General features: G+C 40.4%; 2 protein-coding genes across 2 annotated transcripts; one reads left to right on the top strand and one right to left on the bottom strand.

Annotated features, from left to right (window-relative positions):
• Nucleotides 1-771: 771 nt before the first annotated feature.
• On the bottom strand, nucleotides 772-8,081 carry LOC124278135 (spidroin-1-like). The gene is made up of 3 exons (XM_046713874.1): nucleotides 8,000-8,081; nucleotides 2,624-2,686; nucleotides 772-1,538 (listed from the first exon to the last, which is right to left on the bottom strand). Exons 1-3 carry the CDS (start codon nucleotides 8,079-8,081, stop codon nucleotides 772-774), a joined length of 912 nt encoding a protein of 303 aa, XP_046569830.1.
• An 87-nt stretch (nucleotides 8,082-8,168) lies between these two features.
• Nucleotides 8,169-11,051, top strand: LOC124278134 (eukaryotic translation initiation factor 3 subunit A-like). Its single transcript, XM_046713873.1, has 2 exons — nucleotides 8,169-8,198; nucleotides 9,984-11,051. The coding sequence occupies exons 1-2, from the start codon at nucleotides 8,169-8,171 to the stop codon at nucleotides 11,049-11,051; spliced, it is 1,098 nt and encodes a 365-aa protein (XP_046569829.1).
• The last annotated feature ends 14,419 nt before the right edge of the window (nucleotides 11,052-25,470 follow it).

Below are 25,470 nucleotides of genomic sequence, written 5' to 3'. Positions count from 1 at the left end.
ATTTGTAGTGTGTGTGTTTTGTCAGGATATGCTTTCAATCGGTCGACAGACAGTTTTGGAGTCAAGGTAAACTTTCAAGCCGAATGCATACGAGAAAGAATTTGGAATTTGGTAATTTGTCACTGTCCACGAAAATCAAGAAAGTCCATAGGAGACATAATTAAAAGACAAGTAAGGTTTCAATGTCTTTTAACAAATTGTACTTAATACTAATAGACATATGGTGAGATCAGATGCAATTTCATAACACTGCCTCATGCAGCAGACATATTCGCACCACTGCTATCTCGCTTTAAGTACTGAAGATGCAAAGTATGGAAACATATAAGCTTAAAACTTTTCTGATGTATGTTGTTCAAAGAAACAAGCAAAGCTTGAATGTAGTTTAAAAGTAGGTTTATTGCAGAACATGGGTGCGATTTATATACTGTCCTGTCTCCAAGAGAACTTTAGGTACCAAGTACACAGGAAACATATTTTGACATGTATAAATTTGCTTTATGCACCAAAAGTGTACAAACAATATTTACTCTACATACTGACTGATAAAGGTTTGAAGCATTTTGGCATTTTGTAGTGTTGTAGTGATGAATCTGGGATTGCTTCAAACAAATATCCAATTCAGTCACAAGAGTTCAGTAAAGGCAGGAGAGGTCCGATTTAGAATTGTCCGCCAAGGAGCCAGAAAGGAAGAGCACTGCCCATTGCTGATGGCTGACCGCCTTGCATGCCACCTTGCATACCGCCCTGCATACCATCCTGCATACCGCCCTACATACCGCCTTGTTGTCCCTGGTTTCTGCCTTGATTAAGGAACATCCACGGGAGCATGTTGTTCATCTCACCGCCGCTGAGAGCCATGGCCATCATTGGGTTAAATCCTTGACCGCCTCGGCCGCCTCCCATTCCACCCATACCGCTGAAGAGGAGCATGTTCATCATGTTGTCTCCCAGGCCACCGTTCAAAGCGAAGTAAGGAAGCATGCTGTTGCCGCCCTGTCTTCCCATCATTTGAGACATCAAAAACATGTTTCTTCCCTTGTCACCTCCCATCATCAGAGGAAGCATCATCGAGCTACCAGAAGAGCTTTGAGACTGTCCAGAACCCTGACCACTCATGCCTCCCATCATTCCACCCATATTCGCTAATGCTGATCCCATTGGTCCCATACCCATGTTCCCGAACTGACTTCCCATACCGCCATACTGACTTCCCATGCCAAATCCGCTATTCATACCACCGAAGGGGCCACTCATACCAGCCATAGGGTTGCCCATACCAGACATCGGATAATTCATGCCACTCATTGGATTATTCATTCCTCCCATTTGATTATTCATGCCACCCATCTGGTTAGTCATTCCACCCATCTGATTAGTCATGCCACCCATCTGATTAGTCATGCCACCCATTGGATTATTCATTCCGCCCATTCCAATTCCTGTACTCCCTGCACCACCTGTAGGTTGTGTCATGCCGCCTGTGTTGCTCATGCCTGTAGGATTTGTCATTCCTGTACCCATGTCTGGAGTTTGTGCTGGAAGAAAAATAGCAATATATTTAGGAATATGAATTAATTTACTTCTGAACATCTTTTGTTATAAACTGTAGCATACAAACTCATTAATCGTTGTTTGTTTCGACCATTTTGGAACAATGTGTTTTGCATGGTGTGTATGCATAGACGTACTTTTTCTTTCTGTCCAAAATGAATAATGGATCCATACTTAGATTATTTAAGAAACTTAGATCATATAAAGATACTTAGATCATATAATGATACTTAGATTAAAAATAGATACTCAGATTATATAAAGATACTTATTGAGGGTGTACCTCTGGCATAAACACGGTAAGGTAATTAATTGTACTTTAATAGACTACTTTAGATCAAGCAGTGTAACGGATAAGAGGGATCATGACTAAGCCAAATAACTTTTTCAACGATATTACACTGTTAGAAAAATATATGTTGGGCTAAACAGAACGGTTTGCAGATTCAGTAATTGTGTTTTACTACCGCTGAATTTGAAACAGTACAAATTTCAAAATATCATTTTGTTTGAATTGATAACCCAACTGTTTATTTATGTGGACGGAAGGCATTAAAATTTCTTCGGCGTTCGATGTTAATACATCCTCCGTTACCGGATCAAGATCAGTGGCGATATCGTTGACGAAAGCTGATAATAAATTTAACACGGAAATTATGTAGCAGTCTATTGCTGGATCTATTCTGACGTAACATAGAATCAACGTAAACTGAATTTTTATTCGGAAAGCAGACGGTGTTTTGATCTTGTTCGACTGAATATTTGTTTCAGATACTTATATTATATAAGGTACTTAGATCATATAAAGATACTTAGATTATATATAGTTACTTAGATTATATATAGTTACTTAGATTATATATAGTTACTTAGATTATATAAAGATACTTAGATCATATAAAGATACTTTAATCATATAAAGATGCTTAGATCATATAAAGATACTTAGATTATATATAGTTACTTAGATTATATAACGATACTTAGATTATATAACGATACTTAGATCATATAAAGATACTTAGATTATATAAAGGAAAGGTCATAGATAAGTTTACAAACTTCTTACCATTTGTTGTGATAAAAACCAAAGCGAAAACAGCAAAGTTGAATGCTGTCATTTTGCTGTCTCCTGAAACAGATAGTATAAAGTATCTTAATGGAAATACCAAAGCAGAGCTTTTTTAGGTGTTCCCATACCGAACCCAGTTAACGTTTTGAAGTTTACAAAACAAAATATGACTCCGAATAGGTTTGCATTGTACTGGGTCGTACACTGTTTAAATAAGAAGATGACAGATATGATAAACACATATCGCATTTGCTAAAATTACTGGAGCCAGGTGGAATGATATAACCTATATGGGATACTACAAAACAAAACTAGAAGAAACCCACCTGTTGTAGTTCTCAGAGTGTGTAAACGGAGGCCGAGTGGTCAGTGTGTGGAAGACAAGGGTATGTGCGGTTTAGCAAACAGGGGTGTAAGTACGCTGAATACAATCCATTGTTCCTGACAGGGCGATTCATCAATTACCTGACCACTGTCCATCACATTCAAATCCAACATGAGTGACAGTGGACAAGACTTTGAACAAGATACATCTGTCATGTGAATTTGATGGTAAGAAATCATTACATAATTTAGTTACAGCATCATATGCCATAGAGGTGAGACAGAGGTCGACACTATGACCGTTGTTTTTCTGCTGTCTGTGTATCTTAAGTAATTTATACAGATAAGATATATTAGTGCCGATCTGTTCTGTTAAATATCTCATCTGAAGAAATCCACGCCTACTCCACACACTTGCTGTTGTTATTCGAAGTATATTGCATTTACTACATTTACCTTGTCCTTTACAATACAAATTTCTCATGCACATCAGTGTATGCTCTAGTATATGACAATCCTATATCGAATAGAGTCCATATATCAGATACATGTACATTATTAGCTTGTATGAAAGCACACCTGTCAGTTATCAGCATGGCATTGCTAAATGAATATATGCCACAATATCCAGAAGTGGTCTATGCCAAACACAAACATTATATCTCTTCGATGTTCGCTTCAACCCAACATTCATATCACAAAACTTTAGAATGTATGTATTGCCATCCCTACAAGACGACTCTGCCCAGCCTTCACAAATCTTAGCTTCTGATATATCATGAAATACAAGACTCGATTATTTAGGGACCGCCGCGATATACTTGCCATATGGCTGAGTGCGGCGTAGAACTAAACTCACTCACTAACATGAAATATATGTTAAATACAATTGGGTATAGGCGGTATTTAAAGCACCATGTGGTCAGCTTTTGAAGGACCATGAGGGTAGTGTACAAAGCAATAGCAATGTGTTCCAACAAGTTAGTGAAACAATACATGACAAGAGAACACATTCACATACCATATGTCAATTCTCGATTGATTGTTTTAGGACAACCACTTCAGTTTGATACTATCAACAAGAAGGTGTCATTTTAGGTTTTAGCGAGTGTAAAGAGAATCACTTCATAATTAATCATGGGATATGAACACACCCTCGCCTTAGGCTAACATTACGATTACAATGAAACAGATAAGAACTCATTCCGATAGGACGCCCGTTTTAACACACAGACTATAACTATGCAGAAACTATTTTGAAACAGTTCAGAATTCCTACCAACTCACACTACAGCAGTCTCATGTTTGACAATGGCCTTGGGCACATTCAGTATATGTGAGTGAATGGGTTTAGTTTTACGCCGCACTCAGCAATATTCCAGCTATATGGCGGCGGTCTGTAAATAATCGAGTCTGGACCATACAATCCAGGGATCAACAGCATGAGCATCGATCTGCGCAATTGGAAACCGATGACATGTATCAACCAAGTCAGCGAGCCTGACCACCCGATCCCGTTAGTCGCCTCTTACGACAAGCATGGGTTACTGAAGACAATATTCTAAGCCGGATCTTCACGGGTGTTCAATATATGTGAATATTGTGTGGATGGTAGAATAGTACGCCATTTTCATGATCACAAGACACCTCGGTTAACATTACAGTCAGTTGTGTGATTCCCAATGAATAAAATGTCAGATCTGTTCAAAATATAGACCTCGATATCATCATGAAATCAAGACACAGAATGATGTTTTGATAATGGATGAAAGGTATCCATGTATGATATGTTATGGCCATTTCCTACACCATACTATTGTATATTGTCAACACTTCTGCTGTGAACGGATGTTGTACATGAAGCACGTAAAGCACAATACACTGTCTAGAGACACATATTGGGAGAAACCATTGTAGGAACACATTTCCTACACCATACTATTGTATATTGTCAATACTTCTGCTGTGAACGGATGTTGTACATGAAGCACGTAAAGCACAATACACTGTCTAGAGACACATATTGGGAGAAACCATTGTAGGAACACATTTCCTACACCATACTATTGTATATTGTCAATACTTCTACTGTGAACGGATGTTGAACATGAAGCACGTAAAGCACAATACACTGTCTAGAGACACATATTGGGAGAAACCATTGTAGGAACACATTTGTGAACCCCGGCGGCTACCCATTACAAGGCATTATGATGGCACAGATTGATTGTCTACTGCGTGTAGATGTAAGATTATTGGGATGACAAATGCAACAATGTCGTGGGTCAACTTGCATGTCAGCATACTGTAGGGCAGACTACGCCTAGTAAGCCTCGCGAGACATCGGGGGAGAGGGGGATGCAGCATTTACAAGGCTCGCTGGACGACGAACATTTGACAATAGTACAATTTTACAGCAGCAACAGTGGCTACCAGGCACAGCAGTTACAACCAAAACCAACAGATAGCTGTCTGAAAACATCAGCATACAGGAATGTTTGTGTGAGAATGCCATCGAAATACTTTGTTAGCCAGCACATTCTTAATCGAATACTACTGTGGAAACTGAAGGCTGTCACCTTCGATAGACGTGCTCACTTGTCCAAAATATACTAGAACATGCAGATGTTTTGCTTGCAGCATAGGCTAGAATAGTTACAGCACGATTTGACGAGAACAGTGGTTCTGAAATGTACTAACTTTGGTTTCGGATAATGGTATGAACTGACTTCAATCTTCAACGACCATACAGTTTGGCTTTCACCACATCAAGGTTTCTATTCCCATGAATTCATACAAAGTAAAAGGCTCATTCTTCCAAATGCAAACAGTTCAGGGTAAATGTTCCAAGTCAAATCCTATTTTTATCCCTGATTTTTAAATCTCAAACGCATTTTGCACCTACATTTTCCGTAATATACTGCAAATAGCAATTTGCATGTGCCCGTCGCCAGACGACCAAATTTATAATGATGGAGGTGGGTGTATTCTTGCTGACGAAACAGGTACAGCATGCGGCAATTGACGCTAGTGCTCGCCAGGTGAAATGACATTTTGATCGACATTTTGTTAAGACCTTAAATTATAAATATGAGCAAAGCCTAGGGCACAAACCGCAGTGGCCACCATTGTACTCACAGTAGCCCATCGGTAGTGACTTGACCGGTAGAATCAGTTAGCCAGTAGCACCCACAAGCCTCCCTCGGGGTCATGTCAAATGTGCATTACTGCACAAATGATGAAGATGGGCATTTGTAGTTCGCTGTATAATACATGGTGGACACACTGACCAATATAATGTGAAAGAAACAATGTGAACCCAATCTATTATATATTTAGTTCATAATTTGTAGAGTCATTAGTACATTCACCTATGTGTTCGTATGTTTACCTAGAGGATTTTACTATATATTGCTTAAACATCAGTAGTTTAAGTCTTGTAATTTACTATCAAATAATTCCTTCTAATATTTATAATAATAGAAATAAATTCACTTGACATCTTTTTTTCTTCTGCATCTCAGCATCTTTATAGAACAATAAGCAAAACCTGAACAATGATTCCTTTGTGTGAGTTTGTATGTATGTGATGTGTCTTCCATAATAATAGAACATAGATCTTTATCAATAATAGATCATTCGTCGGAAATGTTAAAAGAAGTGATGTTCTCAATTCCATAGAATTGCTTATTAACAATTCATATTAGGAGTTCTGTTAATTACTAAGCCCCATCATATCTTTGAACATAATGGGTTAATTATCTCGTAACAATGGCCCAACATGACGACTTAGGTCCGTGCTGTGTATTAATGTAGGTTGGGCATTATCCTTCCTCTACTGAGACCCTTGAGATACACACCTGCTGTTATCTATGGTAAAATCAAAGTCGAAGATCATTTGTACTCGTATTTCATCATTTGGAACATTAATAATTTCATGTGCATCCTTCTATAGTTTAGATGCTGTTCACCATTCTACGCGTTACGACTGTGACCGATATTTCATGTTCTGTGTCGGTGGATGAAAAGACGTCGCACCCATATTGACAAGTGAGAATTTTTATTATATTTCATTTTAATTTTGATATTAATGTGCCTATTTTGAACACATTAAGATAAGCGCAAATATGAATTGTGTAGATACATGCATTGTATCATATCACAGGTGTGGGCGTGCGAAGATCAGCATCGCGAGATAGAAGAATAAATCGCAATGGCGATCAGATCAGTGCGTCCTTTTAAAGGTCGATAAATTAAAACAGATAATGTTAACCACAATGGTAAATGATTATGCCAGCTACAGAATTCATACCGATGTCAACCCGGGAAATGTATTATACAAACTCTACATAAATACACACAAGGCAAATCCTGAAAAAGAAGAAATACACCGTTCTCGATACATAACATCAGCAGCTGTATATATAATTAATACCCTTAGCAACAGGTAACATGATTATACATAATACATCTAACTGCCTCACTGTGTGTGAACTATGTACAAGGGGTACAGGTTTGTTATATTTGATATGCCTTCTACCCAAAGCTTTTCAATAGCCGTGCTTTTTATATCCACTTGCAGGTCAGTTAAAAATATAATTATGTGTTGGAATAAAACAGGGTGTGGTTGGCTCCCTTCAAGTTGATGACTTTGTAGTTTCGGTCGTGTTTATTTATCATGAGTGACAGTCTCTCTTCTCAGACTGACAACTTAACATCTTTTCTGTCATCGTACATTACTTATATCAGCATTATATCTGTATGAGTGTTTCGTGAGATTCAGTTCGTGTAAGACGTGTGAAATACATAGTGGTGTTCGCGTAAAGGAAAATACGCATATTTAGTTATCAAGCTACCAGGGAATCAAACATTAGTTATTATTATTCGGCTGTTTCTGTTGCTGTTTATGTTGTTCACTGATCTGAGGTAAACAGATTTTAAAATTAAATATTTTCGACTGTTGTTATGTGTGCCGATCTGTAAGTGCAGTATCTTGACTGTACATAACCCACGTTCAGTCGTGATCAGCAGCCTATAACGTTGACTCACGTGTATCCTTATCCCGTCCCAGGGCGTTTAGTGTGGCAGGGGGGTGGTGGGATGGGGACAGTCTTTGCTCGTTGATACCCATGGTAATCTACTGAATTATACAACTGGCTGTTAGCGATGCAGATTCGTGCACGGACCTTGTCGCACGGAATGACATCGTCGACCCTGGATGACCGCAGACGGACAACAAAGGGGCTCAGTATGTTGTCTCTGTCTCAGCTAACACACAACGTTTTCGCAACGTTCTGGGAAGGTTGTAGATTGGTAACGTCATTATACAAACGTTGTTACAACGTTAGTATAATGTCGTTTTTTAACCTTAACAGAGTCTTCTGTAAAACCTTTCACTTTGAGATTCTTTCTTTACTATTCAGCTTCAGAAAACACACGACCAAAACAACATTCAATTTGACGAATAAACATAAAATTGAATTTCTGCTTTGTTTCTCATGTTCTGTTCACTACTGGGAAAGCTATTCAACTATTAACGTTAAATAAAACGTTAAGACAACGTAATACGTTAGCAACAAATAACTTAACCTTGTGGCGACGTAAAAATGACGTATCACGACGTCAGGTCACAGCGTTGTAACAGCGTACATGGGAGTCCACAGAATAACGTTGTGACAACGTGAAATTGTTAGCTTGGATAGTACTTCCAATTCCCCTTCCTTGTACAATATGGAGAGGGGTTAACTCAGTCATGTTAATACTTCCCACAATATAACCGTTCCATCGTGAAATCTGTCATAGGGTTTCAGGCTGATATTGCATGGGCGTTCACTTCCACGTAGACAAACACGACCACACCTATCTAAGACGTAAGCAAAGAATCACATGTCATCTGACATGTTCACCAACGTTAAACGTTCATTCATAATGTTTGTCTTTAAAAGTTATCCTTATTGTAATACTTGGTATCAGCATACATATTCAATGGGGACGATGGGGTATCCTAGTGGTCAAAGTGGTCGCTCGTCACGCCCAGGATCCGTCAGACGTGAAGCCAATTACACATCAACTTGCACAGACTCTCTTGGACTAATGGAACAGGGTATTCCGAGGGTGGTCGCACCCGCTATTGATGACGTGTCCCCGTACTCCTGTCTCACTATGTCACTCTTTATGTACTTTTCTTATTGAACTCTGAGTTGTGTCATTTATAATTTTCACCCCCTGACTCTATCTTAATGAATTGCGGCAAATCCAAGACCAGCATTACAGCATTACATATCAGTAAAATGATATTTGTTTGTAAAATATTTGTCATAAATCTCACATGTATACGTCTTTGTTTCTATTTTTGGGGACCCGTGAAGATCCGGGTTAGAACTGATATTCACTAACCCATGCACGTTTGTCGTAAGAGGCGACTAACGGGATCGGGTGGTCAGGCTCGCTGACTGGGTTGACACATGTCAACGTATCCCAGTTGCGTCGATCGATGTTCATGCTGTTGATCCCTGGATTGTATGGTCCTGACTCGATTATTTACAGGCCGCCGCCATATAGCTGGAATACTGCTGAGAGCGGCGTAAAACTAAACTCACTCATTCACTCACTCAGTGTTTTGGGGTCAAGTAAATTCGGTGATAAAACATTTTCAAACAAAAGTGATTGTATAATCTCCTGGTATATGAACACACATACGCACACACACGCGCGCGCGCGCACGCACACAAACACACACGATTTTGTTCTCGATTTCAAACTGAAATTGTAACTGTATTAGGATATAATATTCGTGTCAGAATATTCACTCACGTTTTCATTTTTTGGCTGGCTGCCTGCACACAGCTAGCGAGTGTACCACTACTCCAGACACAACCTGGGAGGAAATGAAACGTTCATTGGCTTATCCAAGAAAATCGTTATCGTAAACTTTGTTTGGATGTGTCATACAATCTTGAAATATATATTTGCTCGATCAGCAATGTTTGGACCGACACATTGAAACGTTTGCATACTGTATGACACGGTGGAGAGAGCGGCCGGTGGAGAGAGCGGTCGGTGGAGAGAGCGGTCGGTGGAGAGAGTGGCCGGTGGAGAGAGCGGTCGGTGGAGAGAGTGGCCGGTGGAGAGAGCGGTCGGTGGAGAGAGTGGCCGGTGGAGAGAGTGGTCGGTGGAGAGAGTGGTCGGTGGAGAGAGTGGTCGGTGGAGAGAGTGGTCGGTGGAGAGAGTGGTCGGTGGAGAGTGGTCGGTCGGTGGAGAGTGGTCGGGGAGAGAGAAGTCGGGGAGAGAGAGGTCGGTGGAGAGAGTGGTAGGTGGAGAGAGAAGTCGGGGAAAGAGAGAGAGAGGTCGGGGAGAGAGAGGTCGGGGAGAGAGGTCGGTGGAGAGAGTGGTCGGTGGAGAGAGAGGTCGGTGGAGGGAGGTGGTCGGTGGAGAGAGTGGTCGGTGGAGAGGGTCGGTGGAGAGAGAGGTCGGTGGAGAGAGAGGTCGGTGGAGGGAGTGGTCGGTGGAGAGAGTGGTCGGTGGAGAGAGGTCGGTGGAGAGTGGTCGGTGGAGAGAGGCCGGTGGAGAGAGTGGTCGGTGGAGAGAGTGGTCGGTGGAGAGAGTGGTCGGGGAGAGAGAAGTCGGGGGGAGAGAGGTCGGTGGAGAGAGTGGTAGGTGGAGAGAGAAGTCGGGGAGAGAGGTCGGGGGGGAGAGAGGGTCGGGGAGAGAGAGGTCGGGGGAGAGAGTGGTTGGTGGAGAGAGGGTCGGTGGAGGAGTGGTCTCTGGAGAGAGTGGTCGGTGGAGAGGAGGTCGGTGGAGGAGAGGTCGGTGGAGAGGTCGGAGGAGAGTGGTCGGTGGAGAGAGGTCGGTGGAGAGAGTGGTCGGTGGAGAGAGAGGTCGGTGGAGGGAGTGGTCGGTGGAGAGAGTGGTCGGTGGAGAGAGGTCGGTGGAGAGAGAGGTCGGGGGAGAGAGAGAGAGAGGTGGAGAGAGTGGTCGGTGGAGAGAGAGGTCGGTGGAGAGAGAGGTCGGTAGAGAGTGGTCGGTGGAGAGAGTGGTCGGTATAGAGAGTGGTCGGTGGAGAGAATGGACTTTCACAGCGAAACAGCGAGAACATAATTAAGATTATGATAGTATGTTCACTGGATCAGCGTCATGAAGGCATGTACAGGAAATACACGACAATCAGTGACCGAGTGAGAAAACCGAGTGAGCACAATCATCCGCCGGCAGTGTTATTTGACTGACTTGACAGCTCGACACGAACACCAGTTGACAAAGGTGGCCAAGTGCTCAATGCTGTATTTTGACGCAGTGAACAGTGGCGTGATTCTTGTAATCGGTTCTAAAATACTATACGATAATTGCATGTAATTTACCTTCATGTGGTAGTGCATTACACCTCGTTGAATAATTCATGTGAACATTAATGCCAATAAATGAAAGCTAAATGTTTATGTGGTATCTATAGCAATGGGGATACGGCCGGGACAGAAATTCATTGTTAATGTTCTTAAGTTTTCATATAATTAACATGTGTGATTAAAATTTAACAGAATTCATCAAATACAAAGGTGTATATAATCATCAGGTGGGTGGGAATAATGCACTTTATATTGTTATGGACTATGTGATCTCACTAGGTAGCAACTTTCTGCAGGTGTGTGGTTTACCGACCTTGTCAACTGTGATAACACCAGTCACACGTGAGTATTTAATACTCTGAGGTGTCCCATTCCTCCTGTACGAATACAACAATTTCTTGTAAATAAGCACGAGGTGGGTATTCAAAGAAACATATGTAGTTCCGGGTGAATGAAAACAAACAGGTTGATTCTTGAAACATGAGTTGGCGCAAGACATAGAAATGACAACGTTAATGCAGTGTGTGACTGTTTCAGATACAGTGAACATGAAGGCTGTGTGGTTTCTCCTTCTGCTTCTTATTTCCCTCATTAAGGTGAGTACACGGAACAAATTATAACCTAAATGTGCAGGCAGGCCACTAAGCTATCCCTCTGTTCAAATACTTCTGTGTATTTGGTTGTTATTTGTTGTTAACCTTTCGTGTCAAAACGGATGATATAATATACTGAACCGCAAAAGAACGCAAGTCAAAATCCAGATTTAGAAAAAGTTTACTTTTGACAGATAATGCATGAACACAGGTACATAATAACAATCAACACTTATTGCATGATGACTGGGACATGTCAGTCAATGCGTGGAAACATTGTTGGTTTACTTTGCATTGAAGACAAAATCGAAATTGATCCAACAAGTCAGTAGCGCGTATGTCCACCTCGTGCATTCACTACAGCTGTGCACCACCTGAACATGGAGTGAATCAGACGGTTGACAAAGGCCCTAGTGATTGCCGCACATGTCCGGATGATGACTGCCTGGAGTTCTGCTGCAGTTGCCGGACGTGGTCGGACTTCTCTGCAGCTCGTCCCAAAAATGTTCGATCGGGTTTAAATCGGGACTGACAGCAGGCCATGGCAGTAGTCGAATGTTGTGCTGCTGGAAAAATGCCTGAGTGACTCTAGCAGTGTGGGGCCTGGCATTATCTTGCTGGAAAATGTGTTGCTGGTGTCGGACGAAAAATGGCACAACCTGTGGTCGGAGGATCTGGTCGATATAACGTTGGGCAGTGACTCCATTTCCCCGACCTGGCCCAATATTCTGGAAGAATACTGGCCCTAATCTCTGACTCAGGCCGTCGCTGCCCATACCAGAACGTTCAGACCTCCCCATAAATCAACTTCCATTACACATTCGTCAGCAAAGCGTTCACCTCGTCTTCGCCATATTCGAACTCGGCCGTCAGCATGAGAAATGCAAAACCGACTTTCATCAGAGAACAATACCAATCTCCACTGTTGTTGACGCCAGTTTCGATGCAACGTAGCCCACTGCAGACGATTCTGACGATGTCTCGGTGTGAGGATAGCACGTCGATCTGGACGACGCTTATTGCTCGGTTGTGACGTCCAATAGTCTGTCGGGCAGTCTCGTTGGCAGATAAGAATCGATCCTTGATGTGCGAACGTTGAATGTGTCGATCTTGCCGTGGTGTTGTGACTCTCGGACGTCCAGGACGTTGGCGGTCAGCAGTGGTCTGTGTAGCAGCAAAACGTTTATGAAGACGGTAGATGGTCGTTATGTGCACATCGAATGCATTGGCAACAGCTGCGACACTCTGTCCAGCTTCAAGACGGCCGATGGCTTGTTCCCTCTGTTGCGTCGTTAACCTTGGCATTCTTGGTGGGCGTATGTTGGGAGTGATTTCAAACTGAATTGAGGGCATTTTCATACCCCGATGTGTCCGTGACATAATGCGCATCATGATTTTCATGACAAACTTCTGCAACCACATCCCACGGCCAATTCAATTGCTGTGTTTTGGCGATGTGCAATATCCAAGAGAAATCACCAAACAGAACCTGAACATTAACAAACTGTTTTTTTACAACAACGGTAACCAATGTGTAGTTACACTTTAATATTTAACAATGTTCTGTAGAATATTTCTTAATTTTGAAAAACTTGCGTTTTTTATGCGGTTCAGTAGATCTCACCGAGCAAATATATTTACATCATTTATCTGAACGGAGGATACTTTACTGTTGACATTTTACAAGAGAGGGAGATTTGATCGAGGCAAATAGTTCTTGGCGTTTTCAAACCTAACTTATTCACAATCAATTAAAATACCACAGAGTGATATTGTTTTATGCAAATGATGTTTTCAGGAGATTTCATGTTCAGCATGTTCTCTTGTTGGAAGTTTTTGACACGTCATTACAGATGATACATATTGTACATGTACGTCATTCATGTCTTCCCATGGGAAGATTGTGGAGTCTCAGGCTGTTCTCAAGTGGATCTCGCCGCACGTGTGTGTAATTAACGATGAGCACACTGAAACACACTGCATGTACGCAGCAGACCGTTCTGCGGCAAGGTGTCAGTAACTGTTTGGAGCAAGAACAACACGGACTGTTTCATTGTCTATGTTACATTTCCTTTCCAATGGGATTCATGTACATCCAGATTCTTTGTTTGACTGAAAGATGTTCACAAGAAGCCTGATCATTTGTTAACCCGTGTGGTTTACATAAGAGTATATTTCCTTCATAATGGCTTGGTCAGCAGACTATTATGCCCATTTGAATATCTCTCCGATACAAGAATACATATATAATCACAACACATCACAATGGGTGATAACAGGTTAGATATTAAATTTGTTCAAAACCTGTCTAGATAGCATACTTTAAGGACTATCAAAGCGTTTTGTCGGGGTAAAATAAGCATGAACAGATTCTATTGGTCTAACATTTATTTGTGGTGACAGGGTTACTGCAATTGAGTTTCATTCTATGGTGTAGGATCTATTTCTTTTTCCAGCAGTAGAACATCACGTTGCTAATGATAAATTTTTCGCATATTTTTGAAACTGTATTAAAGATTCAATGTATCTAAGAAATGTCTTCCAACATATTCCAGTCGTGCACTGATGATAACAAAAATGATTTTCAATAATAGATTATGTCTCTGTGCCACAATAACGGTACTTGGAGTACGTTGGGGTACGTTTTTACATACATGGAAAGTGGCAGAAATGTTAAAAAACTAAATTTGATTAACTAAACTTAAAGTATTCGGGCGTTTATTCACAGATAATTTTGTGAAATACACCCATTTTGTGATTTTGCCTTAGTGAAATATAGCCCGTTTCATTATAAATTTTACTATGACACTCCTCTAACAGATTCACATACGGTTCTTAAAGCATCTAATTGTATTTATTCTGATAGAAATTCTTAGTAGTACATTGTTCCAGATGTACTCGCAGTAATCGAAAACTGGTAAAGCAATATACATGTGACGTTTAGGTGTAGATGCTAACACCTCTATCAATCAAGCAAGTAAAGTTATGTTTACACAGTTAATGTTTAACCTGATAATGTTCCTTGTACAAAGTGTGATGGATGTTTACACAATAAGGATTGATGTTTACCAATGCAGAATTAACAAGAGATATATAAAACAGGAAGCCAGTAATGTAACGGACAATGAAAATAACGTGATTGAGATTACCTTACATTAACAGCATAAACAGAACTTTCTCACTCATTCATCACACCAACTTCTAAATACCACCCAACGTAGTAGGTAAATGTTTCAAACATTGTATTTAGATGTCTTTCATAAATATGTTTTCGGCTTAAATTGACTTTAGATCAAATTCATATTTTGATGTACTGCTTAAGAATCATTGTGATTAATAGTACTTTAAATAACATATATTAAGCATTTGCATCACTGACTGATTGAAAATATACGTGTCCAGAATGTGTTCATTGCATGTGATTATCCATAAGTGCCTTACCAAGAATTGCAGTAATTCGATGTAACAGTATTAACCCATTGTGCTCCACAACATGTTCATGAAGAGATTAATCAGATTCGAGCATACTGTAATATCCCGGTAGAATTGTGTTTGTACCCGTCAGGCAGTATTCGTGACGATGTATTGGTGGTAAAGGAGAACACGACACTATTCAACATTACACAAAGCCAGGTCTAAAAACTGTATATGACGGGGAAATGTGTTCACTTCTACAATATGATTAAAGTATGCGTAAAATAGATTTGTTTACGTTTTCCAGGCTCAAGAAGGTGACGTAATGTCGCCCAATTCAACCAGTATCATCTCTGGGAATGATTCGGCGACTGGAGTGATGAGCACTCAAGGATCTCATCATCTCCACTCAAAGGGAAATAACTCCAACGAAGCGCCTCCTACTGCCGTAGCTGATCTCGCAGATAATTACATGGATCGTGTATACCTCTACTGGCATTACCTTGGAGGGGTAGTCTGCAACATTTTCTCTTTTGTCGGAATTGGGGGAAATACCGTAACAATGATGGTTCTGTCAAGTCCAGAGATGAAAAGCTCCACTAGTATCTTCCTCATAGTTCTAGCAATGTTTGACAGTTGTGTGTTAATCAATATGCTTATTGCTAACACTAGGTGGCTGCTGTTTTATTCACCATACAGCTCTATATATTTCCATTACTTCATGCAGCCTGCACTCCCTATAATGTACGGCGTAACAAACATCTCCCATACGGGATCTACTTATATCGTTGTTGCTGTCACCGTTGAACGTTACATCGCCGTGTGCCACCCCCTCAAAGCAGCATCATTTTGCACTATATCCCGAGCTACAAAGACATGCGTTGCCATCTTCATTATCTGTCTCATATACACTTTTCCACGTTATTTTGAAATGTATCTCAAATGGGACTGGGTACCCGAGTACAACCAAACCATGTTAGTAGTGGACTATTCTGACATGGCGTACACCTATTGGTACCTGACAGTCTACCTGGTCTACATCAACGTCATCGTCAAATTTGTCATCCCTGGTGTCCTACTGGTCGTCCTAAACACGATCATGGTCCGCAAGCTCTACCGTACAAAGCCCAACCTTCAGAAGCAGGAGCGGAAAGGAAGTGAGAAGGAGCGTTTCACAGCAATGGTTCTTGCCGTGGTGGTTGTGTTCCTGGTGTCACTGGCGGCCGCCTGTCTGGAGCTCATCATGTATGAAGTCAACTCGGCAATGGTCTTGGAAGAGTGTTCGGAGATCTGTGGTTACATAAGTGGGATCGGGCAACTAGCAGTTGTCATCAACTCTTCAATCAACTTTCTTCTCTTCTGTTTTTTCGGACAGAAGTTTCGAGGGGTGTTAACCAAAAAGTTTCTGTCCTGCTGCAGACGATAAATGCAATTGACAAAGCGAGGTGATCCAGACTTGGGCTGTAACGATAAACTGTCAATATAGATTAAGTGAAATCAAATTATTAATGCCCCTTCTGTCTTCTAGACGATGACAGATTGAAACATCCATGAATATGTAATGAAAAATGAAAGACTATATCCAGTACCCATAAATCGTTAAACACGGAAGAGTGTTGTTCATTTGAACAATTAGTCTCCGGAATAACGGTGTTTCATTTATCTCATATTCCATTGGCAGGGTCGTAATACTACATGCATACAGACAGAATTCTGTAATGAACTACAAACCATCACTGTAAGGAATAACTCATTTTGATACGATAAGGTATCCATATTCTGTACATCATTGGTATATTTCGCCACATGAGTACATCATTTGAAGATTAGTCAGTATTCTCTGTCGTCGTATGAATACCAGCATCAAACCATATCCACTGAATCAACAGTATCACTTTTAATAGAAATATAGCGTATTCGTACCATGATATGTGCTCTATTGCTTTCAGTGAATAGTTACAGCCCTGGTGTTCATTTACGTAGATCGTCCTGTCGAGTATTTCTCATGTCATTCACATATTTGAAGCTCTCCGACAAATGGCAAGAAATAAATGATGCTTTCATTTACAGTACAACCAGAAATTATTGAGAATTTAAGATTGTAATTGTTTTTTTAAATTTTCACACATTACTCACGTATTAAATGTGAATATTAGCAGAATATAACTCCAGATTCAAAGACAGGCGAACAGTTATATAATTAGTAATTTTGTCAAGTCACCATGGGCAGCAATGCTGGCTTCAATGCGGCGGGGGATACTACTGATCAAAGAAATTAGAAAGTCGTGGTCCATGCTGTCCCAATATCGGACCACCTCTTCTTTCATTTCAGCAATATTTGTCAGATTTTTCTTATTGACACTTTCCTCCATAAGTCCCCAAACATTTTCTATTGGATTTAGGTCAGGGCTATAGCTTGGCCAATCTAATAATGTCATATTTTGGGTCCGAAACCAGGCCTGTGAATGCTTTGAACGATGTTTCGGGTCGTTGTCCTGCTGGAAAATCCAAAAATTTCCATAGAACACGTGAGCAGAACTTTCATCTGAGAAAATTACATTGTCCCAGTTAAAATGTCTATGCTGTAAACACCAGTTCAACCTTCGCTCCTTTTGTTCAGGTTTCATGATCGGTGATGGAATTCCTCGACTTTTCTGCCAACCCCTTGCATGCAGCTCAGTTCTAATTGTCTCCTTACAGACAGCTACAGTTTCTCTATCAATCATATCCAGCCTTAAGTTTTCTAAACTCCTTCGTTTGTTTTTAGAAACAAGAATACCAAGCCGCCTCCTGCCACCGACAGTCAATTTTCTGGGCCTACCTGCGCCTCCCTGGTGCTCAATGCCATATCCATTTGCAATATTTTTCAAAACACGATAAACAGTGGACAAAGGGATGCCTGTTCTACTTGAAATCACTTTAGCTGATCTGATGTCCTTGTTATAATACTCTAAAATCAATTTCCTCTTCTCTAAATCATCCATACTGAGGATCACTGAAAATGTCGTCTGCTAGCAAGTAAACGAAGGGGGGTAACTCTTTACAAACTAATGAAAAAGGAATAACGGAGTTGTCTCTCTTGAATGAAACCAAGCACTTGATAGCTGGTCAAGGTTGTTTTTCTAGAAATCCAATTAAACATATTCCTAAAATTCTCAATAATTTCTGGTCATACTATAGATAGTGCACCTTGCACTTTATTTGTGATGCTGTACAGAAGACTCCAGGAAGGTATTGTACAAAGGTCGAGCTGGGTGTGAATGTTATTCAAAACCTGGACATGGCATGCAATTCAAGCACACTGTGAAATGTGTTTAAACTTTTCAACATACATATGGACCTGTATTCCAATAACACCCAGCTTGGACTTCTCACAACAACTTCCAGTAGCCCTTGCTTCAACAACATCTAGCTAGGCCTCGTTACAGCTACATCCAACTAGTCCTCGTTACAATGACTTTAATGTGGTTTTGTCACAATGACATCCAGTACTCCTGATTTCAATGAGATTCACGTGTTTCTTCTTACCATAACATTCAGTACTCCTGGTTACAATATTAATATGTCATTCATGTGGGTTTTGTTGCCATACCATCCAGTACTCCTGGTTACAATATGTCATTCATGTGGGTTTTCTTGCCATAACATCCAGTACTCCTGGTTACAATATGTCATTCATTTGGGTTTTCTTGCCATAACATCCAGTACTCCTGGTTACTATGTCATTCATGTGGGTTTTGTTACCATAACATCCAGTACTCCTGGTTACAATATTAATATGTCATTCATGTGGGTTTTGTTACGTTAACATCCAGTTCTCCTGGTTACAATATTAATATGTCATTCATGTGGGTTTTGTTACCATAACATCCAGTACTCCTGGTTACTATGTCATCCATGTGGGTTTTGTTACCATAACACCCAGTACTCCTGGTAACAATGACATTAATGTGGGCTTTGTTACAATAATGTTTGTTTTATGCTTATTGGTGCTTGTTATGATGACGCCGAGGTAGACTTTGGTAGGATAACGCACAGTTGGTGATTCTTACGAAGACACACCGCGAGAGCTTGTTACGATCTCACTCAGATAGTTCTTGTTACGATCTCACTCAGCTAGTTCTTGTTACGGTGTCATTCAGGTAGTTCTTGTAACGATGTCATTCAGCTTGTTTTTGTCATAATGTCATTCAGTTGTAATGTAATCCAGCGGTATATCAATGAATGTGGTTTCTGTAATGTAATCTAGCAGTATATCGGTGGTAGTGGATTCTGTAATGTAATCTAGGAGTGTATCGGTGGTTGTGTATTCTGTAATGTATTCTAGCAATATGTCGGTGGATGTGCATTCTGTAATGTAATCTAGCAATATATCGGTGGGTGTGTATTCTGTAATGTAATCTAGTAGTATGTTGGTGGTTGTGTATTCTGTAATGTAATCTAGCAGTATATCGGTGGTTGTGGATTCTGTAATGTAAACTAGCAGTATATCGGTAGTTTTGTATTCTATAATGTAATGTAGCAGTATATCGGTGGTTGTGGATTCTGTCATGTAATCTAGCAGTATATTGGTGGTTGTGTATTCTATAATGTAATCTAGCAGTATATCGATGGTTGTGCATTCTGTAATGTAATCTAGCAATATGTCGGTGGTTGTGTATTCTCTAATGTAATCTAGCAGTATATCGGTGCTTGTGGATTCTGTAATGTAATCTAGCAATATGTCGGTGGTTGTGTATTCTGTAATGTATTCTAGCAATATGTCGGTGGTTGTGTATTCTGTAATGTAATCTAGCAATATGTCGGTGGTTGTGTATTCTGTAATGTAATCTAGCAGTATATCGGTGGTTGTGGATTCTGTAATGTAATCTAGCAGTATATCGGTGGTTGTGGATTCTGTAATGTAATCTAGCAATATTTCGGTGGTGGTGTATTCTGTAATGTAATCTAGCAGTATATTGGTGGTTGTGGATTCTGTAATGTAATCTAGCAGTATATCGATGGTTGTGCATTCTGTATTGTAATCTAGCAATATGTCGGTGGTTGTGTATTCTGTAATGTAATCTAGCAATATGTCGGTGGTTGTGTATTCTGTAATGTAATCTGGCAGTATATCGATGGTTGTGCATTCTGTAATGTAATCTAGCAATATGTCGGCGGTTGTGTATTCTGTAATGTAATCTAGCAGTATATCGGTGGTTGTGGATTCTGTAATGTAATCTAGCAGTATATAGGTGGTTTTGTATTCTGTAATGTAATCTAGCAGCATATCGATGGTTGTGTATTCTGTAATGTATTCTAGCAGTATATCGGTGGTTGTGGATTCTCTAATGTAATCTAGCAGTATATCGATGGTTGTGCATTCTGTAATGTAATCTAGCAATATGTCGGTGGTTGTGTATTCTGTAATGTAATGTAGCAGTATATCGATGGTTGTGCATTCTGTAATGTAATCTAGCAGTATATCGGTGGTTGTGGATTCTATAATGTAATCTAGCAGTATATCGGTGGTTGTGGATTCTGTAATGTAATCTAGCAATATTTCGGTGGTTGTGGATTCTCTAATGTAATCTAGCAGTATATCGGTGGTTGTGGATTCTGTAATGTAATCTAGCAGTATATCGGTGGTTGTGGATTCTGTATTGTTATCTAGAAGTATGTCGGTGGATATATAGTCTGTAATGTAGTCGAGGTATATCGATAGATGTGGATTCTCTCATGTATTCTAGCAGTAGACCGATAGATGTCGATTCTCTCATGTATTCTCGCAGTAGATCGATGGATGTGGATTTTCTCATGTATTCTAGCAGTAGATCGATGGGTGTGGATTCTCTCATTTATTCTAGCAGTTGACCGATTGATGTGGATTCTCTCATGTGTTCTAGCAGTAGACCGATAGATGTGGATTCTCTCATGTATTCTAGCAGTAGACCGATAGATGTGGATTCTATTATGTAATTATTCTCGCAGTAGATCAATGGATGTGCATTTTGTAATGTATTCTAGCAGTATATCGGTGGTTGTGTATACTGTGACGATGTATTTAGCAGTATACGGGTGGAATGTGGATGTAACCTAGCAGTATATCGGTGGTTGTGTATACTGTGATGATGTATTTAGCAGTGTACCGGTGGAATGTGGATGTAACCTAGCAGTATATCGGTGGTTGTGTATACTGTGATGATGTATTTAGCAGTGTACCGGTGGAATGTGGATGTAACCTAGCAGTATATCGGTGGTTGTGTATACTGTGATGATGTATTTAGCAGTATACGGGTGGAATGTGGATGTAACCTAGCAGTATATCGATGGTTGTGTATACTGTGATGTAATCCAGATGTCTATCGGCGTATGTGTATTTTGTACTGTATTTAGTAGTATATCAATGGATGTGGATTCTCTCATGTATTCCATCAGTATATCGGTGTATGTGTATTTTGTACTGTATTTAGTAGTATATCAATGGATGTGGAATCTCTCATGTATTCCATCAGTATATCGGTGAATGTGCAGTTTGTAATGTAACCTGGAACATGCATGGTGACTATAGGGTACGATCAAACAATGGTTGATGGACTCGGGGTAGCACAGTACGTTGTAGTGTCTTTATATGGAGGTAGATTATTAATATTGATGACATTTTGTTATCTCTCGTGTCATGGCCAATGGTGAACGTATACTGTTTACTACAGTCGGAATTGGCCATTTTGTACAAGCAGAAACCATTAATGATTTGATAATGGTTCCAGAGCACAACGAGTAGCCGTTATCATTGTTAATCCTATTGCACTCGAGGGAGAAGGACAAGTGGTTCAATGTATCGCAACATATGGTCTGATACAATGACATAACGTTCCAAGGGAATTGCAATCCACAACACATTAAACCTTGATGTCAAACATTATACTAATTACCCTGATGTAAGTGTAAGAGATACCCCGTGGCGCCCTGCCATTATCTGCTCACTACCCACCAGATCGGCTGCTGACTGCTCAACGGAAACAGGTAAGGAAGAGTGTACCATATACACTACCCATATTACTTACAGCAAGAATGAAATTCAGTGTAGCTTTCCTGATTCCAAACCAGGCATACACTTATATTTCGGAGTCAAGTTTTGGTGAAACCGTTGTGACGTTGTTTCAGTCGTTATGGAAGCGGCGGTAACTACGGTCATTGTTGTTAAAATGTTCCTAAATTGGATTCCTACAAAGCGACTTTGTATCAAACCCATTTATTCACTAAGTACAGACGAATCACCTTTGATGAAACTAAGAAATGAAATTACTAACATGTGTGAAATATTTATAGAATAATCCCCGAGGTACGAGTGATTACGGGAAATATGTCCCGAGTGAAATTAATGTTCACTGTGCCAAGCCTTGAGGGACTTAAACAATATTATCCCGAGGGACATATTTCCTGTAATCACTCGTACCTCGTTGGTTATTCTATTCATTACCATTTCTGTAATTAAACCGAGAAACCAGTATTTATAAATTCAAAGCCACATCTTCTTATGTAAGTGTTTACAACTAAATCAACTGATCTGTATTAGTGCTCAAAGTGTGTGGAATATGAACTTATTGCTACAAATCGTATGAGCGTTATTCAAACAGAGTTTAGGAGTCACAGATGAATGTTTTACGCCACATAAATAATCGATTCCAGATGAGTTACAGATTCAATGGCAATTGAGAATTCAACGAATGTGTACAATGACATAAAATAACCAACGAATGTGTACAATGACATAAAAATATTACACAACATATATAGCCACTGATTTCTCAGAACCATGGGTGATAATGATATAATTTCGTACTTTGAAGCTTACACAGATTCCCGAACGTTGTTTGGTTGAGAGAGCGGTCATGTGATCTACATTTCAAGGTTCATTTCTCTTGAACCCTTCAAATCGTTCATATGTTTGTAAACATCGTTCATACGCGTGAGAACGTTTTTGAGCCGATCTAGGCCACATGAACTTTTGCCGGAACTACTTTCCGGGTTTTCCCAGGATACTCTCTTCTCTCATATCAATTATGAGAAGTCTAGTCTTACATGGGAAAACCAAAAAGAGTATTTAGGTTTTGTGGTAGATTCTAGAAATGACCCTTCTCTCAGAGTAACACGAGCTAGAATTCGCGATGTTCAAAGGGACAAACAGCGGGCTTTGGCAAGACCACAGACAAGTGCCAGGATAGCAGGAAAATGTGTATTTCTCACTAGGGTAGTGTTTCCAGGTAAGCTACGGCTTAGGGGAGTTTACAGACTTTCATCTACTCGTTTATCTTGGGACAGTACATTAGAGTGGACTTATGATACAACTGAAGATCTTCAGTGGTGGTTAGATAGCTCAGTGGGATGGAACGGTATCAGTTGGATTCCTACTACAGTCGACGGCGAACTATTTACGGACGCCTCCCACAGTGGGTACGGTGCCTCACTACTAGCAGAGACCATATAATAGAAGCACAACAACTATGTAAACACCCCTTTTGCTCTGATTCCTCAAGTTCTAAATGTGTTGGTAGAACAGAAAGCTTGGGCTACCATGATCTCACCAGACTGGCCAGGGGCAGCATGGTTTACAAAGCTAAGTTGCATGGCAGTGAGTCCACCACTAACACTTCCAAAGACCAGATTATCAGTAGTGGGATCAAGAGAGGCAGAACCATTAAGGAACAAAAAGTGGAAACTCCTTTGTTGGAGGATATTTGGAGGAAGAATTTAACTGATTGGTCAAATGTTGCATTTTGTAGACTGTTTGGAAGTCTCGCTGTATCTACAAGGCATATGTATAATAGTATGTTGAGAGACTGTCAGAACGTTTGTGAAGAGAGAAAAGTTAGATTTCCGCCTATGGAGAGTAGTGTTATAGCAGACGTTTTATGCTTCAAAGCTGAGGGCTCTTCTAGACCTCAATCTGAGTTAAAGACAGCACTTGCAGCTTTATCTGCAGTCTATGAGGTTGGCTACACTGAGTCCCCAATAACTCCAACCATTAGGAGACTAGTAGATAGTGAAAACTGGAACTCTGAAACCAATGAGAAAATCCAAGGTTATGCCAGTAGAGGCATTTAGATCTTTATTTATGACATGGGCAGGTAATGACATGCTATCACTGAAAGACCCTCGTTTGAAGTGTATCACTCTCCTGGCCCTTGTATGCATGTTGAGGCCCACAGATATGGCACCAAATGCGGTGTCCCATGACCAGATAACCGGAGAAGCAAGGAAGCTTTTTTTTCATGTGATCAACTGATATTTGAGGACAACCAGTCAGTAAAAATCTCATTCTTTGGTATTAAGAACCATACAACTCGATCAGGATTTACGGTGACAGTACAACCTGCTTCGGTGGAGAAGATCTGTCCAGTCAGAACTCTAAAGGCTTATATTACCAGGACAGCAATGATGAGAAGCCAGACAGATGGAAATCCAGTTTTTCTGTCACTAACAAGGCCCTATGCTGCACTCAATGGGGGCGGAGTTGCAAAACTTCTCAAAGAGGTTATTTCTACAGCTGGCTTACCAGATTCTTTCAGTGCCAAAGATTTCCGACCGACAGGGGATACTATAGCGGCCAGTTGTGGTTTTCCGTCAGAGATGAGCTGTTCGATTGGCAGGTGGAAGACAGAGTCCATATACTTGAAACACTATGTCCACTGTAGAACGCCTGCTAATTATTCTGACAGCATCCAGCCATAAGCTCGCGCTACAGATCAACACAAAGTATTGTTATATGAACCTGTATAGCTATAAACCTTATAATGAAATGTATGAACCTCAAGTGACAGAAGTAACAGACAAAGCAGGAGTGATTATTTATAGTTTCGTATTTTTAGTTTCGTTTCATATTTTTAGTTTCGTATCACTAGGCTCATAACTGCTGTTGTCGTTTCTCATTAAAACATGGCCTAACATCAAATAATGCACAGTTACTATATTCCAGTAGTACTTCATGAAACCCGTTTCCGATAACAACTTTGACAGCCTGCAGCATATCAAACTTACATCCGACTGCACGGGAGCTCAGGTTCCATGTTGACAGCGACGATGGCCGTCGGGATTCTTATCAACGTGGGAATTGTTCATCGTTCGTCATTCTACAACACTGCTAGAATTATTACAATTTTCCGAAGGTTTTATCAATTTCAAATTATAT

This window comes from Haliotis rubra, unplaced genomic scaffold, assembly GCF_003918875.1.
Source record: "Haliotis rubra isolate DU_JTF1 unplaced genomic scaffold, ASM391887v1 Scf232, whole genome shotgun sequence".
NCBI classification, from domain to species: Eukaryota; Metazoa; Mollusca; class Gastropoda; order Lepetellida; family Haliotidae; genus Haliotis; species Haliotis rubra.
This window is presented reverse-complemented; position numbering and strand designations above follow the sequence as displayed.

What these genes read in the sequence shown, in the direction of transcription:
- LOC124278134 (XM_046713873.1), top strand. Translation starts at nt 8,169, where the DNA reads ATGACCGCAGACGGACAACAAAGGGGCTCA. An exon ending in ACGGACAACAAAGGGGCTCA is followed by an intron (nt 8,199 to 9,983) that starts GTATGTTGTCTC and finishes GACACGGTGGAG; the next exon opens with AGAGCGGCCGGTGGAGAGAG.
- LOC124278135 (XM_046713874.1), bottom strand. Translation starts at nt 8,081, where the DNA reads ATGGGTATCAACGAGCAAAGACTGTCCCCATCCCACCACCCCCCTGCC. An exon ending in GGGACGGGATAAGGATACAC is followed by an intron (nt 2,687 to 7,999) that starts GTGAGTCAACGT and finishes TATCTGTTTCAG; the next exon opens with GAGACAGCAAAATGACAGCA. An exon ending in GGTTTTTATCACAACAAATG is followed by an intron (nt 1,539 to 2,623) that starts GTAAGAAGTTTG and finishes TTTTTCTTCCAG; the next exon opens with CACAAACTCCAGACATGGGT.